We start from the raw sequence: 20,031 nt of genomic DNA, 5'->3' as shown, positions 1-20,031 counted from the left end.
AGCCCAGGGTTTAGCAGTGTTTTTGAAGAAATCGTCAAGCGTCGGGGTGGAAGGAATCTGGCAGGGAGATATGGAGTCACTATAGAAAGGGTGTGAGGGATTCGCAATTATGCATATTTAGGTTACTGTGAAGTCTGTGAACAAGCAACTAATTGCATGAGAATCATGATGGGAGCGAATTCTAGTGGGGAGCTAGTTTTTTGTGGATCATCATCCTCGCCGCCATCACCTCTTGCTCATTCTCAAGAGGTATGGACAATGTAGTACGTCTCTTCACGAATTCCATGCTCTACATGTCACCATTTTACTGATTGAGCTCTAATGCGCGGGTAACATTTGGTCGTTGTATGAACTTGCATAAATATGTCATCGTGGTGAGATTCAAGTTGCGTAAGGTTTGGTGGTTGTGGTGGTGTTGTCTAAGTGATCAGCACAAAGATAACTCTAGAATTTTAGACTAAGAGTTCTAATTGACCCACTAGTTCATACGTTTCTGGATTTTGAAACCCTAGGTTATTTCTTGTTGAGACACACGGCATTTCTAAGTACAGTGTTCCTGCAGGCTCTAAATGGTGTTAGGGAAGAGGATGAAGCTGTGGCAGAGCTGAAGACATCGCCTACATCGCCCATTTCAGAGAGGCAAGCAATTGGACATCTACCACACAATATCGGATTACTCTTCCTTTTCAATGAACACTTTGTTATGTTGGCGAGGAAAAATCAGATCTCTGCATTTTCTCCTTTTATTCGTGCTAGAACTTCTATTTTCAGCATGCTATCTCTTGTGCTTGTCAGGTTGGATTTCTGTCGCTGATTCTGGCTTGAAAGTGAAAGCTCTTGCCTCGTCATGCAAATTACGTGATGCTAATTGAAGAATTCAGCCTCGTGTTAATGAGTCACTACCATACTGTGAATCGAGCATTGACTGTTATTGTAGTTCACATGCAGATTGGAGAGCGTAAGAATGGCTGGAGTAGCTGACGACGAATCGATTATGAAGTTTATGAAGCTTGCTTTTATCGAGGTATGTTGATATGTTCTTCCCAGCGTTTGCTGCTGTCTCTCTTTGATTCGACGAACCTTTGTGCTTAGTAGAGCACGCTGACGATTAGTGGTCTTTGACACAGGCTAGGGAAGCACTCGCAAGGCTTGAAGTGCCTGTGGGGTATGTTCACTGGCCAGGATCTTACATAGTTTTTAGTGTTCTTTTGTCTGCTAATCACATGCTTTAGGCGTTTGCTTCTGCTATTAGATTCATTACCTTGTCCGAGATAGTAGTTCAAATGAAGGTAGTGGAACTACAATTTTGATTTGATAGTTTCAAATCATTTTTTGTGGAGTTGATGATTTGGTAGGGATGATGATGAGCAGGTGCGTAATTGTGAACGATGGGGAGGTCATTGGCCGTGGGAGCAATTGCACTAATGAGACAAGAAATGTACCTTCTTATCTTACATTGGCGCTTACACTTTCAACATTTGTGTTAACTTAAACTAGAGTTTACAAAAATAACCTGTTTTATGGATTACACATTGCTTATACCATCCTGTGTTGGTCGTTACAGCTAAGTGCATTTTATTTGCTGTTGTAACCTGATCATTTGCGAACGGATTGAACTAATTGTTCATGTACTAATTTACTGTGTGAAATAGGAGTCTTTCACCTAGAGATGTTTCAAATTTTATAGGCCCGCTATAATAGCCATTTATAGTTGGTATCAGAGCAGCTGCACACATTTCCCTCCCATCATCCATCTAAATTTTTTGCACATGTTTATGATGCAATACCAGGCCACAAGACATGCAGAAATGGTGGCCATCGACATGGTGCTCTCCAAGTGGCAACAGTTATCTGCAACACCCAATGTTAACCCATCAACTGAAGGGTTCCAACAATGTGACTTGTATGTCACTTGTGAACCCTGCATCATGTGTGCAGCTGCTCTCTCATTGTCAGGTACATATTAAGTAGAGAGTTTTACTGGCCTTAAAATGCAAAAAAGAAAACCTATTGTAAATTTAAGTTAATATTTGGAGTTTATTCTCAGTGCCTTTACTGTTGTGCTTCATATTAGTGGCCTTCTCTTTAGCTTAGATTTACCATATTAGAGTTTCTTGTCTCTTTTAAAGTTACAGGCTTCCCTAAAATTTTCTCTTTTCGTTGATAACTCTTAAACTCATGCTTAGTTACCTAATATTTTAGTATTTGAAAAAAGGATATTTGAAGGATGATATGTTTGGTAAAGTAGTCATGCATGCGTTATCTTTGCTACAGGATTCCGGAAGATATATTATGGATGTGATAATGAACGTTTTGGTGGATGCGGATCGGTCCTGGACATACATTCTGATGGATGTGCACCTTGTGGATTGAGGTATTTCCTTTTCTTTCTAAATAAGTGAAAAATTTGGTAAGCAGTACTGTTAACCTGTCAAAGAGCGAAAACATAGGTTGAGTTGTTGATCGCTAATAGTGTGCCTTTTCGTATTTGTTTCCAGTCATAATGAAGCTGAAGAACATGAAGAGCAAAAGACGAAAGGATTCGAGTGCGTTGGTGGTTTCATGGCTGATGAAGCAGTGAATCTTCTTCGGGGCTTCTATGAGCAAGGCAATCAGAATGGTAAGTATGACTTCCCTGCAATTTGAGTTGGACTACCGTATCCTGATGGTTGTGGACATCAAACACGTACTGCTTTTGGAATTTTGAGAATCATAAGGTCTATGAACAATTTTTCCATTTTTACGCTGATAATTTACCTTGATGTATTGTGGTTGTGTTTGTACAGCTCCAAGGCCACATAGACCTGTGCGCATTGAGAGATCCCTATAACTTGGATCCTCATAGGTAACTTGAAGTTGATATAACTGGTAAAGGTTTGATATAAAACCAGCATTTTCGTTATTGTCGGTGCAAGAAACGATTGTTGACTTTGAGAGCCACAGGAAAGGAAACAAGGGCAGCATGTAACCAGGCTGAAAATTTTGGAAATGTACTAAGAGGAAGGTAATGAGGAGTATTGTAAGATCTTGGAATTGTTTATAAAATGTATGCAGACAAGCAGCTTTGTATGTCTATCTCTAAGCCTTTTATGTACTGCGGCTTTTTCCTTATTTGGTCTTTCTCTATGCAGCAAAGCTGCTTTGAAAGCAGGGAAGCTAGTGAATTAATTGATTTGCTTTTACAATGTTCGACCAATCTATGAGATGAATAAACGTTGAAGAATGGAATGACCTTATTCATTAATCGTGTGTTTTTATGTTAATGTGCTAAAGTCTTCTTTTGGAATCAAGTGCATGTAAGTCGTTGAAGTGGCAGTGGCCACAGTGAAAAGTGCTTGTGGTGTAGTAATAGACTTTAACAAAGTGGAGCCAGTCTCTCGAGCGAGGGTAAGTATATATTCAACATTCCCAATCACAGAGCACAGGCTTTCTAAAACCATGAAAGTGTACACCAAATTTGCATACGTTTCCTGATGAAGACTACTTTGAGAGCAGATTTGCAAGTTGTTGGCTCACAGAAAAAGTCGATGGGTAAAATCATTACCAAAGGATCAGCTTGAGGTATATGTTTGAACTTGGAATTTGTATTAATCAATGCTCATGTAATTAATCAATTTATAAGCGTCATTAACTTAACACATTTTCTGAAAGACATCGTACTTGTTTTTTTCTGTTCTTACCTTTTCTTGTTTGTATCAGTACAACATCCTTGTATGATATACAGTGACCGTTTGAGAGGTGAATTGTGTGCAGTTTTTAAAATTTCCTTGCTCTTGTCCCGGGCTTCAACGAAGAGTACCACTCTGACTCAACGTCGCCTTTCTGCAGAAGATTTACTTATTTTTAAAATCTTAGTTTCTGTTTAAAGACATGCTTGCAAGTGTTTTTGAAGGCATGATCTGGGTCAGTTGTACAGGGCCATAGACAGAGTCGGTTGAAGTGATTTTTAGAAAAGACCTACACTACAAGAAACATGTGATCAAAGGCTAAAAATCTTAACTTACCAGGATTCTGTAATTAGTGATCTAACAAGTGATGTGTAGTTTAGGCAACTGAGACCGAATGAGGGTTACTCTTCGAAATCAGGGCCCCTGCCAGACTAGATTTCTGTCAGCAGAAAGTCTGGTCTTGTCCTTTGCAGTGTCCTATTTGAGTTGTGGTTTCACAATTCGCAGCAGCTTTACAAGCATCTTGTCCCCGTACTTCTGATGTTGTCAGATTTGACAGGATCGAAATGGTCGTTAGCATTATCAGGTACGCATGCTAATGGACACCTAATTGGGGAAGAATTAATGTTCCATTACTTTGGGTTCACTGTCTGCTGCACTTAGGTATGCGTAATTACTGAGGAGATTTTCATAGAAGCAGGATTATGTGATTGATGGTGTCTACAAATTTGCTTCACAGAATTAATGGAATAAACGATACCATAATATCATCTGGCAGAGTTAGTGAAGTAAGTTTTTAAATCAACATTGTAATATATATTTCAATGCTGTCACTAATAAGTCAATTGGCGTACTTGTTATGTTTCGATTAAGGTGAGTTGGCTGTTGCAACTCTTAACGAACTCCACAAGGGAGTGAGCAGGTTTTACAGAGTACGATTGAAACCTGCAAGGTTGTGACACAATATCAACCTAGCTGTTTAATAGACAGACTTCTCTTCAGTTGAATACAGATATGTCTGCAGCCGTTGGATAGACATATTTTCATCCCAGTTCCTTGCGCTTGGCACTGGTGCGCTTGCCTTCTTAGTGCTTTTGTCCATTTACCATCGTATTTCAGCCTGCTTCAACGCTCAACTCGTAATGGACCCAGTTCTTGTTTTGATGCCGTACAGGTTGCGTCTGCTTCTTGTTTACAACCATAACATTTTCTTCGGATTAGTTTCGTGTAGTGTTGTTGGTTGGACTCTGAGCTTGTCTTGCTTTGTTTTACTTTTATGCGATGTGAAAAGGATCGTGGACATGCTCGTGTGAGTTCGAGAATGAGCGTAACTTATCAACCTATGTCCTATGCCACGAACGAACTTGCACAAGCATTCCAGGACTCTTCCACATTTTATATCTGTCTTGAATTGATGTAGATTGAGATTTTTGAATAGATACTCGGCAGTTATGAATGTGTGATTTGATTATTACTCTGTTATGACTAATTGTTATTATGCTGTATTCGTAGTTGCATTGCTATGAAGTTTCTTAAACGAGTGTGTATTTTATAAGAGTACTGAAAGTTTTCCCAGCAATTTTCACTCGCATGTAACTCCATTCAATGCTCCTATCATGAAAATGCAGGAACTGTTAAAGATTTCTCTTCAGGTCAAGTTCATTTACATAACATCTGTTGTCAACATTACATAAATACACAGTAATAACAATAGACCGAATTCTCGTCAACTCATCGCTTCAATACAGAAAGTTGCTGATTATGTGGTGAATTGGTGATTTGTTTAAAACAAACTTGAACAAAATAATACGATGATGTCCCTACGTGGTGTTAAATTCTGAAGTTATCATTAGTTCATTCAGTTACTTTGGTTGTTTTAGAGGCTAAATTGCTGCTTTGCTAAATGTGGCTGGATTCGTGGGAAAGGTGTCTGTAGACCACATGCCACAAACAGTCTATCTACTTTGAAGTCATGCATGTCCTTGCAGTGCTACCAAGTACAATAGAAGCCCTGAACTGATGGAGAAGCCTTGAATCATTATGAAGGTCACTCGCATGCCGCATGTTAAGGTATAATCTTGACTAATGCGATCCCAAGTTCGCAAGGTGGTCGCTTAACCCACCCTAAGGGACACATGTGTAGAAACATTGTAAGGAACATATTCAAAGAAGCCAGGGGAATCAATCATATGATACATTTTAAGAATACTTTCTGTTCTTCATACTACAAACTCGATATCCTGCGACAACTCTACATGACATTAAAAGAAACAAATAGGGGGCTTTTCCATACCAGATGGCAGAGCAGCTAGCCTTTTAAATAAAATCGGAGCATTCGAGGGTAACTTAGATTTAGTTCTCATATGCATACATTTCACTTAGTTATCCTCGGTACGTTTCAATGTTCAGTTTTCACTCGTTCTCCAAAAACGTCCCAGCGGACAATGAATTGGGATTCAGTTAACGAAACCACCCACAATTGAAAAGATTTGGCACAAATATGAAGCACACAGCACATTATAGTTTAAGTTCGCAAGGTGATCTCTTAATCCACCCTAAGGGATTATACGGAATGGGGTTACAGATCAAAAAGTTTGCACATGTAGATGTGTTTGTTGCAAATTAACTTTTGTAACAAATGTAGATATATTTCACATGGACGCTACGTACAAATCGACCTCGATGCACATCAGAACCTCAGCAAGTACACCAGACCATGCATGACGAAAATAAGGCAGTTGCATTGGAAAGTAGAGAAAGGAGACGAGAGTAGATGCAATCGACCAGCAGGTATCATATTCATGAACTTCAATACAATACAAAATTAGTGCTGGGTGATGAGACAAGAAGCCCCTTCCTGGAAAAGACAAATAGCGGAGTGCTTGGCACACATCGGTAAGTAAAGCTTTTGTAACTTAAGGACTCGCTCACTATATGCCGAAGAAAAGACTATCTAAACATCCCCTCCTTGAAAAGTCTGATGAACAACTCCGCTATGCCCTTGCATCCCATCAAATCTCTATGGCAAAATAATAGGCTTCAAATGAATGCATATATACAACCCGAACTTGGCGCCGGGCTGGTGTGGGACTGTAATCAAATCCACAACATCGACTCCGGTAAGTTATTCCTCCTGGATCAAGTGCCTCGGTAGGAAAACTGCGGACTTTTCGTCTGAAGTCTTGACCTCTATGTAGAACGTAGAGTACATGTATAAAATATCACACAGGCATTGAACCTGACAGGATCGGAAGCATCAGGGCTGCAGGAGGTCGACCCTCCTCTCGGTAAAACCCATCACTTGCACCAGCACAAGCCTCCGTTTGCATACAAAATTTCTTCAACCGATATGGCTTCTCTCGAAAACTCCAAAATTAAACTCCAAAATTGAGCTTCACACTTCATCAGCTCTTTATCAACTCCACCCCCAAGGCTGGTGAGCGTACTTCTTTAGATCTTAATCGTTAGCTGTTTGAACCAAGCCGAGGCACCTCCCAAGAGACTAAGGGTGCTAAGAAATGGAAATCGAACAATCTTTAGGAAAGATGAAAAGCTTGAAGCCAGCCCAGAGGCATTGTTTTCATGTTGAGTGCGATTGGCTGTAGCTAGGTATGCTCTGGCGGCCTTTTCCACCAAGGGGTTCCTCATGTGCACATGACGAATGTCGGGAAGTGACTGAAAGGAACTGAGTTGGTTGTTCCATTGCTTGCTGCTTGCTGTAGGGAGCGACCCGGCAACATCTCTAAGAGAGGTATAAGAGTGCGAACTGTATGAATGAGCCCTCGTCATATCCAGAAGCTCCGTGTCTCTACGGTTGAGGCGGATGTTGCTGAAATTCCTCCACAGCTTCGCAACAGTTACGGTATTGGACTTTACAATCGTTGTCATGGAGGTTGAGCCTGTATATTGCTTCTTGAAGACGTAGTCTTCGTCCTGTATCAAAGACAGGGAAGGAAAATCAGAACTGATCATCTTTTTCCAGAAAATATCACCAGACAAAACTGCACACAGATTCAGCTACACAAGATTGTTCCTTCTCTCATTAAAGGTGTGTGTATGAATAAATGAATTCTTAGATCATTTGTGGTTTCTTTCAATTATCTCAAAGTACAATCCGCTCTCTCTCTAATGAAAGCCTGCCTACATCTCACACATACATCCTGGATATCGCGAAATTAGCTTACCAGCACTAATGCAGAGACTTCCTACGACGAGTGGCGGAGACTTTCTCGAGCAAATAGCGTGTGACTCCCTCCAACGAAAAAAGGGGGAGAGGGGGGTAGATTCACTGTCGAGCGAAGAAACGCCAGTCACGGCAACTGGCACAAAATTGGACTGCAGATTTCAACGTAAAAGTCGGCCGAAACACAAACTCGATTGTGCGCAAAATAGCAATCTCCGCAGTGCGACTATCTTCACAAGTCTCTCTATTTTCCTGTTTCCAAACTCTCACTCAGCGTCCTCCAACAACCTCAAAACTAAACCAGCCTTCTTCCAGCAACTTGGAGAATTAACCAAGAAACACGTGTATTGAACCAAATACAGCAACTCTAACGCTGCAAAAACCTTGTAGACGTCTGCCAAACCGAAACGCGACGGTGTGTTCAGGCAATGCCAACTAAAGAACAGATGTGCAAGTTATTGGAAATCTAAGCACCGAATAGACCAAACTCTTACACTCTGGTACAGAGGCGCTTGTAGAGACCGCTCCCCGAGGTCAGAAGTGTTAAGGAGATGAAAGTGATGGTGTCAGGAGAGGCTCAGAGCTATTAGAAGAAGCGGGGGAGCTGCAGCGAGAAGAAAAAGCGATATAGGGCGGGGGAGCGTCATCCATGGACACAGCACATCACAAGAGGCGAGAAGCAAACGAGAAAGTAATGGAAAGTAATGCGACGCGTTTGCGGTGTTTTCAGTGGCCCGGTAAAGCCAAGACCGCGTTGATACACCGGGCCCTACCCGGGTATAAAACCGTGTATCGGGCGGGGGCATCATGCCCCCACTCGGTCTCTAGAACTCGTTTCGTTTTAGTTTCCGTTCCTACCGGGTTCTCTACTGCCCCGCCGGTAGGTGAGCTGCACGTGGACCTTGGCAGGTACCGAGCTCTTCGATCATTGCTGCCAAGTCGTCCCATGCCCCTGTTCCTTACTCCCTCTCTACTCTGAAATTATATCTTTTTCTATAAATAATCTAAACATTTGGGGGGTGTTTTTGGTGTATTCACTTCTAAAAGGATAAAAAAAATAAAAGGGGTTAACAGTAGTGATTGCTTTACGGGCATGTTTTTGGATCATCTTCCAAAGAACGTCCCTAGAACAGTGGAAAAACAATATATTTATATTTATATTTATATATATTAGCCTACTTCGGCTTCAACAAGAAAAGTGAAAGAAATAGTGTGATAATTTGATCATTGTGTTATTTTTTCCACTAGAGGTACTGCAGTTGTTACCGATTTTGTTAATGCACTTGAGTTTTGGATCGATTTGGAACTGAGACTCTCTTCTGCTACATTTTAAAACGATTTGTCACAATTTGCAATTTTGTCTTAGCATTCTTGAGTCCGAACATAATTTAACACTTTTGCATCTATTTTAGAATAATGACTCTATGAAAATAAATACTACTTAAGTAAACAACTTTTATTTTGTGGGTATTACAATGTGCATGTGTGTGTGTGTGTGTGTGTGTGTATGTGTATGTGTCTCAATAAATATATATATATATATATATAGTAACCTATAATTTTGATGTTTACAGACAGATTACCCTTGAACCCTGCAAACCTAGTGCAATATTACAACAAGAAGCAAACTTTGACTTCACACATAGTCTGAAAATGATTATCATTATCCCAACCATGCAGTGCAAAATCAAAGCAATGTGCAGCACCAGATCCTATGACCGATGAATAGTGAGTGCATCAAATTTGGTAACCCAAGGTTCCCTTGTCAAAAATGTCATTGTTCCCAATCCATTTGGACCATTCCACCTCTAATCCCCACCAAAATGTGCACCTAAGGAGGGAGACCCAATGAAGGAATCATTTTGGGAGCCTAGATTTTTCAAAAGTTTGGAATAGTGTGGTTTTAAAAATGGAACTAAAGATCTGGTATCCCAACAGTGGTAAACCCTAATTTAGGGCAGAGATAGAACTGGTAAGGGAACAGGGAAGTCCTTGGGGAGCTAGCCAAGCTGTTGATGCAGGGATGGTCATTGTCAATGACTCACAACTGATATTGTGGCATCATACATACCAATGGGGTGAAGCATAATATATGCAGGGAATGTACTTGCCAATTGTACCACCAATGCTCCCTGTGCTTTCTTGTGTTGTGTGAGACCTCAAATACTTTTTATTTTCTATATATATTTCCCATACTATTGTTACATTCATTATCCTTACTAAGATAGGTGGAGGTGGCAAAATGGCTAATCCATTATAAACGCATAGACTAAAATTAGGACATACACGACTTCCCAATTATCAAGCCCCCCACAAAGCTTAAGCCCCACTTCACAAACTTTTGCATCAATGGGTTTGCTCCACATGTCAATAAACAGTGCCTTCTTCAGCCCCTGTTATCAGTATTTTATTCTTGTTTTACACCCATTTTTCTTGAACTGTAAGATAAGTTGCATGTACTGTTGTTGGTTGCTTGTGGGGAGAAGCAAAAATAGAGACAAACTGGACAAGGTAGACAGGGAGAGCAATGGAAGCAGGCTTGACCATTGCAGCCTCTGAGACTCTGTTGTTCCCTTGTGATGTTCCCTTATGTTGCTCTCCTAGTTCCCAGCAGGTGGTTCATAAACTCAAGCAAGCCCAGCCACCTCATCAGACTTGCACTGAAAGCTTCTGCATAACTTCATCTGAAATATATTTGGTGCAACTATATATTACTTTTTAAGGAAGGTTTAACTAGGTCATGCAACTTAAACCTATGGGTTTCAAAGTTGGGTTGTGTATGATTATGGTGTTACACATGTTAGACTTGATTTTTCTTTGTGTGTATTAGAACAAACACAGTTCTCTCCATGCAATGGAACAGACAATTACAAACATCCACTCTCTTCCAGTGTGTGCCCTGGACAAATCATGCTGAGAAAATGATGAGTCCTGTACTATATTTTGTCCAATTGGATGATGCATATTGTGAAAAGGAGGGATTGAGTGGTCGTTCAGGAATGAATCGTAGTAGATACAAAATAAGCACTCCTGCGTGTAATTTCTTCCCTTGAATTATCGCATTCAGCATTGCTGTACCAAGAGATGGAACTTTACCAGGCACATTTCCTGTTAGAATTTGTCCCCATCTCCAACTTCTCCAAAAGAAACAAGCCTGCAAGGACCCTCCTCAACATGAGTAGTGCTCGCAACATTTTTCTGAAACTTTGTTTCATTGTGACATTATTTCATCACATTGTGCTGTGCTGGTGGAAGCCTCTGGAATTCCATCCAAAATAGAGTATGTCCAGGTCAGACATGGTATCCAACATGGAACCTGGAATCAAGGAGAGGGGATGCTGTGTGAACCCACACACCAAGTGTGAATAAAATTCACATGGCTGATTCTGTAGAAATGAGTGAATATCCACATTTTGCTTGTGGGTTGTCACTGCACCAGTGTTGCCCTCCTGGCATATGGAATTTGGGAAGCCCAGGGCTGCAGCACAAGAGTCTCACATGCTGAGACCTGTAACTGCACTCCATTCAAACACCGAAGTAGGGCTGGTCAAAACTAAGACCTGCAATACATAAAGATGCCCCCTCCTCCTCCCTTGCTGATTTTTCACTTCAAGCAGATACCAAAACTATAAATAGTTAAGTTGCTGTCATTCTATTTCTGCCATTTATCATAAGCCCAACTGAACAGTACTTTCATACCCTATTTTTCTCTATACAATCATTTATTCTGATATATCAGCTCTTATTTGGAGAAAACTCTCAGCAATATGACTTCCATTAATATGAGCTATATTGCTTGCATGACAGTGGAAGCATCAGGATTAAGAAACACAATTTGCTCTCACTTTGTTGGATGGCTAACACTGTTAATCAAGGTAATTTGTCCAATGAAACCATGCCATTGAGGTGGGGTTAGTGAAGGAGGGGGTGATGTGGAATTGAATGATGGGCTTGACGATGGGGTATTGGAGTGACCTTGGATAAGAAAACCTTCAAACAAATGTAACCCCTTAAATCAAATGTGGGCCCCTGTATATGGAAAGTGGTGGCTAATTTTTTATGCAATGGCCTTTGGATAAGAAACATGAAAGGCTCCAAACCAACATTTATGGGAAGGGTTGAGCTGGGGTGAGAGCTTTTGTTAAACTCCACATTGCACAGACCCCCTCATCCAAGGCAGGCTAGCTCAACCTGGAAAAGCCCTTTTGTGAAGACTTCAAAGCATGGCAGCAAAAAAGGAGTCACTTTGCAATATTGGGTATCAAGAACAATAATGTGACGATGTTGGTGTTCAAAAAATGGGTCATTGTGACAAATGCAAATGCAAAGAAATCTGTGGTGAAGGAGCTCCACCAGGATGCATTTTTTATTTATTTATTTATTTATTTTTCCTTATTATTTATTCTAGTTTTTCTACATGGATGGGATGAACCCATTTCTTATGTCAGAAAGAGAAAAGGGAACACACATTCTAGGGCCTAGTATCTACAATTTTAACACCTAGGAACAAGGTATGTTACAAAACAATGAAATTAAAATTAAATAAGAAGGGGGGGGGGTGATAATTAGATTTCTTTTTGTTACACTACATTTTTGTGTGTGTATGGTGAGATTGCTACTTGGGACTCTAATATGCTACCTAAGTAATATTTTAATTATGTTTTCTGTTATTTTGGTTGGCTATATATGACATGTCCCATCTCCATAGAAAATGATCATTTTTGTTAAAATATTTCTTAAGCTATGCCAATGTCTTATGCCAATGTCCTCTGGATCTTGTGTATCATTGCATTATCCCCTCTTTGCTTTGATTGTTTATGTTTAAAGATCTCAACAAATATTAATTGTAATTAGGATTGAAGGGGTGTTTTTATTTTACATATTTTTACCTACAATTTAAAGACATAAACTTTAATCATAAAGCTGGTTGACAACCTATATTTCATTATAACCATATTTCATTATATTGGTTATAATGCAATATAGGTTGCTCATCTCAAAACATGCATATATTACTTAAGCTACTGCAATGTTTAAGTCTGTTTTTGGCAACTCAACACACATCAATGTTTAACTTCAAATTGATGTGAATTGCAGGAAATTGATAATCTTACAAAAAATGTTGCATTGAATACATCACAAAATCATCTTGTATGTTAACTGAGTGAGTGTGCGTCTGTGTGTGAATTTAATTTAATTTTAATTTTAAAGTACTGATGTAGAACTATAGGTTAGATGCTGTGTATAGTGTAAGTTTAAGTGAAACAGCCTGAACGTTTTAATTGAGGAAAGATAAGTAAATAAGAATAAAAATGCTTGACTATCATTATTCAATTTTTTTTTACTAATATTCTAACAATTCACCTGCATGTAGACTGATTTCATTATAGCTGCTCGTCTTGATTGATGATAAACATGCTAGATGAATAATCATTTTTTATTTTTTATTTTTTCTTCCTACAGTATCAATTACAAATAATATAACCGTTTTTTTTTTCCTTTTTTTTCCTTTTTTTTTTTTTTTTTTTCTTTCTTTTCAGTGTTGGTTTTACAAAATTATTCATATATCACAAGATTTGTTACTTTCTGTTATAAAATTGTATTTCCCTTTTAAATGCCATACATGTTTCTGAATATTTATACACTTTATTTCTCACACATTAATTTTCCTTGTCCTTTTTGGTTTAATATTCATTACAATTCCACATTTCTTGGTAACATGGAATATTTTGACAGCATGTGATCTCTAAAAGATCAAAGCTCTTCCAGCATCTTCCATACTTTCTGTAAAAACCTATCTGTTCTAAAGTTAGTAAGATGAATCTAATGAAGTACCACAACCTGCTTTTTGAAACATGGAACAAACATGCATCAAACTTTTGAGGGGTGCATATAAAGGATAGTAACTAGAATAAAAAAGTTGTTAAAATAATTTTTGTCATGGAAACAAGTGAAACTGGAAGAAAAAAAATTGGTGCTCCTGACAAAGCATTATAAAATATGCATGTCCAAATAATTATGCTTTAAAAAAATTATGGTACTAAGAACATTAGCTCCTATTGAAAATCCTCCCAACTAAATTTTCAACAACTACATTCATTTATTCACAATTTTTCTAGTAAAGAAAATAAAATCTACGTCCTATATCAAGACAAATGTATAAGAATGAAATTTATACTGTTTTGGGGGTGCATCCCGAATACAACGACTGTAATTTCCATTTACTTATCAAGACAGTCAAATCTCGAGCCTGTTAATTTCCTCCAATCTAATTCCATGCATTCATTTTAATTTATGACCTGTGCTGTTTTACATGTTTTACAGTACCCTTCTCTGCATTCAGGAAACAGTAGCGGAGACATCTAAGATTATAACTAACAAAAGACGAGCAAGTCTTCCTAGATACACAAGCACGAAGGAATGAGAAAACATATATTATTAAATTGCCCATTTGAAATAAGAAAAAAAGAGGTGGAAACTACGACCCTTCGTGGAGTTTCATGCAACCGCACTGCTATCGTCAAAAGAGTCAAGATTCTTCGAAGCCACAAGCTTCACGTCTTCTCGCCGATGAAGAGGGAAATGGGTATTAAAAGATTCGAAGCACATTGTCCGTCTCCTGGCATGGAAGTAGTCACATTTCGTTCACACCAGATATTTTTTGTTTTCCACGGTTGCATACACCGTGTTATCCTTTGTATTTGTGACAGGTGAACAGCTACGACCACGAAGGCACGTGACTGGGCTTTGAGGAATGGAGTTGGAGGGACAGAAGACCCAACTGCTTTTGACTTGCTACTGGGGGAGCTGAGGATTAGCACGCATCTCCCAACGCCCACGAGACAAAACTGGCGTCTTTGCAACGAAAAAGCCTCTCACGATTAGCCACCGTGGGAGCGAGGATTCCTCCGCCATGGTGGCAAAGGAGAGCCTCACCGAAGCAAATGCTGCAGTGTAGACACGGCAAACGCTCCTCTCCTCCCCCAAGGAACTCGTTGGAGAAGAGAGCAAGCACAAACAAATATATTTACACGAAGCACGTTTCCGGATGCGCCTTGCAGGGATCAATCATTGGCGTCTCGGAGTCTACGCCCAACTCGGACGAACGATCGTCAGCCGACACATCCTTCTCCGTCAATGAAGCCTTGTGCTCTCGGTTGCAGGTGATGGCGTCCCAGTCGATGCTATGCATACCCGGTGTTGATGGGGCGGATATCAAACGTTTTCATCGCCCTCGGGTGGGGGCGTCCCAGCCGATGATGCTGTGCATACCCGGGCGTTATGATGCGGTGGATATCAAACATTTTCATGGCCCTCTTGTGAGTAGTTTTAATTTTTAACTTTTTAATTTAATTTTATTTTTAAGCTTTGCAATTGACAGTTGATAGGGTTTCTATTTGTTGTGTCTTTTATGGAACTGGGATGTGGTGTGGTGGAGATATAGACTTGTAGGAGGGGAGCCTACATGTGGTCACATAGTCATGCAGAAATCAATATCAATGTCTCTGTTTTTTGTTCCGTGCTTCTTGTTATGTTTTATTTTATTTCATTTGCTGGGTTTGTCCAGACTCTTGGCTATCACACACTGTGCAGTAGTCAATCATAATCTGGAGATTTTAAGGGTGCAAAAGTGAAAGCTGGTGATTTCTTAATTGGCAGTCTAACTGATGCTGACCTTCAATGGATAGAAGAACCAAACCTGACCATAATTTAAACAAAATTAAAGTGAACTCCATCACAGACTCACATTACTGTCCATGTAAAATTCACAACACTTTTGAATATCACATTCTGTGCTTGCTTGAGACAACACAAACCACTGAAGATTATTTGGTGACACTGACTTGTATTTATAAGAGTGCCTTCATCTTTTGTTATACTAATACGCTACCATGATGCAAACAGACAAAAAGGTTCCATGGATGTTGCGGGATTAGAGTTAGACAGGAGAGATGCTTTATGCTCTGCAACCTATTCAAATGAATTGGTTTGGGTTTAGTTTATTTTTTCTTCTACTTCATGTAGATTTGTTGAGGGAGCTTCTGACTGTGAAATTTTATAATGCTCCTGGTCCCCAATGGTCCTAAACAGTCCAAAGGGTTGGAAGAGTGACAGGTTGGTACTGTACAGTGGGCAGTTCAAATCCTAATAGTGAGATCTTTGACCACATATATATATATATATATATATATAGATAGATATAATCAATGGTCTTTTTTCTTTTGTAACCAAAAAATATTAATTTTATTTTAAATGAGTAGAGATATAAACTTGTGAAGATTTATTTTAGTATAAGAACATGTCACTCAATTTTTATTTTTGTCTCTATGGTAGCTTCTTGAAATTAAAATTATTATTACTTATGATTACTCAAATTTCTGAGGCCTACATTGAAAAGCAGTCTTATTCCAAACTTTACAGGTGGGTGGATCTAGAGAACCCCATTGCAAAAATTATGTTAGAGCATTTCCAGATGGAAATTGAGTTCCACAGGATAAAGCCAAATTGTATGTGTTTGGGATTGAAAGGGACCAACCCCCAATACCAGTGTATCCTTTTCCCATGAGGTTTGGCCACTATGAAAGCAGCATAGATAATAGAAAAATTGAGGGGTGATGTGGAAAAACACCACACAAACGTTCAAAGCCACTTCTTTTTACCTGAAACCAAAACTATAAAATAACAATAATAATTTTTACTACTATGGGGTTATTACAGTGAGGCCTAGCTGGGAGCAGCTTTTTTTCAGTTTTGATATCTGTTGACCACAACTGTAAAAAAATAATAAATAAAAAAATACATATTAAATGTGAATGTTGATAAAAAATAATGAAATGTGATGTTTAACTTGGTATTGGGCCAAAGCAGCGTCCCAGTAACAGTCTTCAGGATTCCTCTGCAGCTTCCAAAGACTAGAAACAAACAAACAAAAAAAACAAAACAAAACGAAACAAAGCCACAAGCATGGCAACAGGGAAGCAACAATTGGATTTGGAGTTCATCAAATTCTGCCAAATGCTGCACCAATGTGAGAAAATTGTGCTCCACAACTTTGTAATTAAATCTTTATTTCTTAAAGCAAAAGATGGCAATGGCACAACACATATTCAAGTTTTGGAACTTTCATAAATCTAGGGAAGGATACAAAGCAAGTTTTAGGTTGATCAGTTAATACAAAAAATTCTCTTCCAAGCTTACTTCTTTTGGAGAAAATATGGGTTATTTATACATATATATATATATATATATATATAAACAGTTCCTTCATGATTGGTGTTGAGTAGATGAGAGAAAAAAAATTGTTTTACTTGTAAAAGGGCTTTGAGAGGAGTGTCATGTCATCCACATGGGCTTTGTCTACATTTTAGTGGAGCTTTTATTCATTGTCTCACTAAGACCCTCTCTCTATCTCAGTTGTGGAAGGAAAAAGGAAAGAAGGATAGCTCTTCTCTATTGTCTTGCTCCAATCCTGCATGAACGCGTGTGCATGTGTTTGCTATAATATTATACCTTCCATAACATATTTGCACATGTATGTCAGAGGCCTCCAGCATGTTGTGGTACTCCAATCCATGTCACTCACTGTCTGTGTGTCTGCTCACCGTCTAACATTAACACATCCACAAAATCATTTGATCTCTTTGCACAAGGTTGAAACAAAAAAAACCCACTACGGACAAAAACAAACAAGAGAAAAAGAATTGAAAACTTGAAAGTATAAAAAAGGAATAAAAGTACATCTATGTAGAAATTCATAAAAGGAAAATTCCAATTTCTTTGTCTTATCTTTTGTCACACACAAGCCTTTTGTTTTGGTAACCTTGTATCTTTGTTTTAATTTTTTCAAAGACTTGTTGAACATTTAGGTATTGTGTACATTATCATTGGAAGGGTGATGAGCAAGCCACTTTAAATTAGTATTTTTTGCAAAAAAATCCTAATTCTTCTAAAATAAGATTGGGAAAATGCCCTAAAATAAGGGGTCAACCATATTTTTTCACATGGTAGGGGAGGTGCCTCATAATGCAGTCTGCAGTTATAGCAGTCATGTTAAGATATGTATGTAAAATATACTATGGTGAATAGAGATCAAATAGTCTTTGTGCAATGCTTCTTTTTTGAGAAGCTTGATTACAAAGAAGTAGATCTTACAAGGAACAAGCAAGACCAGATAGAAAATGTGATTTTTTTTTACAATTTCTTTTCAGGTTGATAATATCACAACACACATGAAGTCGCACCATGCAAAGGCATGAGAAAAATACAATGTCCTTCTTGATGTTTCAAAGAAGTAGTTCTTTGATCATATGAATTTTAAAAACACCCTTGTAGCTCACTTTGACACCAAGAAGGCACTCATCTTTACAATCAATTGAGACATTGTCAACATGGTTATTGGTGACATGTTGTTCATTGCCAACGACAAGGAATTTTTTGTCAACTCGTGAATAGACATTGTTGATTTTCAAATTATTTGAGGATACAAACAACCAGATTGAGCTTAGTGGAGAGTAGGATCTGAAACACAAAGCATACGAGGTGGAGATTAAATCTTTGCTCTTGTTTTGTCTTGTGATTAGTTTCATCTCTTGTCAAACTTCGTTTCAAATGGAAACATGTCTCATGGATGTCACTAAGATCATGTCGCTCATGGACTACTTGAATGGATGTAGTGAAGATTGTGCAATATTATTTGTCAAGATCGTTTATTTTCTGAGTTTATAGAAGAAATTGGAAATCCTCCACATCTTTTGAATATTTTTGCTTGCTCTTGATATTAATATAAAACAAAGCACCTCATACCTTGACTTTAAAATTTGATTTGAACATCAATCAAAGTTGCACAACCTCTATCTTTTTGTCATTCTTCTTTTTAATTGCAAGATAGTTGAAGTAATCTTTGTTGTAAGTTTAAAATTATTAAATATTGTTACTTAAAAATAGAAGACACAACTCATCGGTATTAATACAGATCATGAATAGAGAATGATAGGGCAACCTACTAATGTTGTAAGAAGGATGGTTAATGTGGCTGCTGATGGAATTGTACATGTGTGGTGTGCTTTGCATCAACTTCACCTTCTGGTCCAAGTCAAGTTCGTCAAGTTATATGACAACCAATTTATCAACATCTTAATATGCCTTCTCTCTTAACTTTGCCAAGAGCTCAATCTTATCTAAAAGATAGGTTCTACATGCTTAAAATTTATGGGCTTGCAATGATTGTCCATAAAAAATACTATCTGATTTTTTGTGGCAAAGGCACATAGTGATTTGCAAATATCTTGCACAAAATCAACCCGCATATATCCCCTTTTTTTTTGGTAGATGATATTGCTTGCTCTCAACAACATTTGAAAAGTAATTTCCACCAATGTGATATGATTCAAGAACTCAATACCCTCTTGAATCAAGAGAAAGCCCATCTCAAAGGCTTGATTTAGTCATTCGTCTCATTTTGCTAAGTGCAAGGTGTACATAAAGTAGAGACTCTTTTCATGGTTTACAACCTCCCAAACTTGGACATTTATATATCTTAGTGTGTGGCTCTCATGAGTGCACAAGCCTTCATTGAAGATTAAGGTACCTTTGCAATGAGCACCTTGGCTTTGTTGCTCATAGCCAAAGGTGAGGCTATGGTTCATTTGGTGGTGGCCTTATTTGCTAGTTTTGTCAATGACATTGCATCCATTGTTGCCTAATGCAACTACAACAACTTTGCTAGCAACAAGGACATTTTAAAAGTCTTGCCCTACAATTTGTGTAGACTGCGGACATCTCTATCTAGAGGCACATGATGCAGTTGGAATCGGCTCTGTGGGATGCTCAATCAATTAAAGATATTGAGAACAACCACCAAGTCATGGTGCATGCCTACTATGAAGAAATTATCTTTAAGGATATTGTCAATAAGTGCTCTGATTTGAAAACATAATTTTAAGTCGGATGGGCTTATTACAATGGCTGGTTTCAAAGATTTTGTGCTAGGTTGGCCTCCATTTTCTCTAATACAAGCATTGTTGAATCCAACTTTTCTATGATTGAGTGAAAGAAAGACAAGTATTGGCAATGCCTTACCAACTTCTTCCTCAAGAGTGTTCTACATTTGAAATAGTTTGACAAAGTATGTTGAATTTGATGAGGATGAATGATTTTAGTCAGCTCTATAGATGAATTTAA

The 20,031-nt window shown here is 38.5% G+C and overlaps 1 protein-coding gene and 3 long non-coding RNA genes across 6 annotated transcripts; 2 read left to right on the top strand and 2 right to left on the bottom strand.

Moving 5' to 3' along the window:
• Window positions 1–18: 18 nt before the first annotated feature.
• LOC112291950 (tRNA-specific adenosine deaminase TAD2) lies at window positions 19–3,075 on the top strand. Of its 2 annotated transcripts, none has more exons than XM_024539980.3 (9): window positions 19–249; window positions 563–639; window positions 949–1,024; window positions 1,128–1,165; window positions 1,372–1,438; window positions 1,791–1,956; window positions 2,275–2,374; window positions 2,499–2,620; window positions 2,787–3,075. In XM_024539980.3, the coding sequence occupies exons 1-9, from the start codon at window positions 157–159 to the stop codon at window positions 2,828–2,830; spliced, it is 783 nt and encodes a 260-aa protein (XP_024395748.1). In that variant the 5' UTR covers window positions 19–156; the 3' UTR covers window positions 2,831–3,075. The 2 variants fall into 2 exon arrangements, with proteins under 2 accessions (XP_024395748.1, XP_024395749.1); XM_024539981.3 differs by having other exon boundaries at window positions 67–263.
• Window positions 3,076–6,438: 3,363 nt separating this feature from the next.
• On the bottom strand, window positions 6,439–8,396 carry LOC112291754 (uncharacterized). The gene is made up of 2 exons (XR_002972507.3): window positions 7,853–8,396; window positions 6,439–7,601 (listed from the first exon to the last, which is right to left on the bottom strand). It is a non-coding gene; the product is annotated as an uncharacterized LOC112291754 (long non-coding RNA).
• A 5,968-nt stretch (window positions 8,397–14,364) lies between these two features.
• Window positions 14,365–17,048, top strand: LOC112291217 (uncharacterized). Its single transcript, XR_002972374.3, has 2 exons — window positions 14,365–16,002; window positions 16,273–17,048. It is a non-coding gene; the product is annotated as an uncharacterized LOC112291217 (long non-coding RNA).
• A 979-nt stretch (window positions 17,049–18,027) lies between these two features.
• Window positions 18,028–20,009, bottom strand: LOC141046151 (uncharacterized). Of its 2 annotated transcripts, none has more exons than XR_016506243.1 (2): window positions 18,855–20,009; window positions 18,028–18,659 (listed from the first exon to the last, which is right to left on the bottom strand). It is a non-coding gene; the product is annotated as an uncharacterized LOC141046151 (long non-coding RNA). The 2 variants fall into 2 exon arrangements; XR_016506244.1 differs by having other exon boundaries at window positions 18,028–18,654.
• Between the last annotated feature and the right edge of the window lie 22 nt (window positions 20,010–20,031).

This window comes from Physcomitrium patens, chromosome 14 (assembly GCF_059467195.1).
Source record: "Physcomitrium patens ecotype Gransden chromosome 14, ASM5946719v1, whole genome shotgun sequence".
NCBI classification, from domain to species: Eukaryota; Viridiplantae; Streptophyta; class Bryopsida; order Funariales; family Funariaceae; genus Physcomitrium; species Physcomitrium patens.
Note: the sequence above shows the minus strand (reverse complement) of the source record. Positions and strands in the feature narration are given on the sequence as shown.

What these genes read in the sequence shown, in the direction of transcription:
- LOC112291950 (XM_024539980.3), top strand. Translation starts at nt 157, where the DNA reads ATGAGAATCATGATGGGAGCGAATTCTAGTGGGGAGCTAGTTTTTTGT. An exon ending in ACATCGCCCATTTCAGAGAG is followed by an intron (nt 640 to 948) that starts GCAAGCAATTGG and finishes GTTCACATGCAG; the next exon opens with ATTGGAGAGCGTAAGAATGG. An exon ending in TGAGCAAGGCAATCAGAATG is followed by an intron (nt 2,621 to 2,786) that starts GTAAGTATGACT and finishes GTGTTTGTACAG; the next exon opens with CTCCAAGGCCACATAGACCT.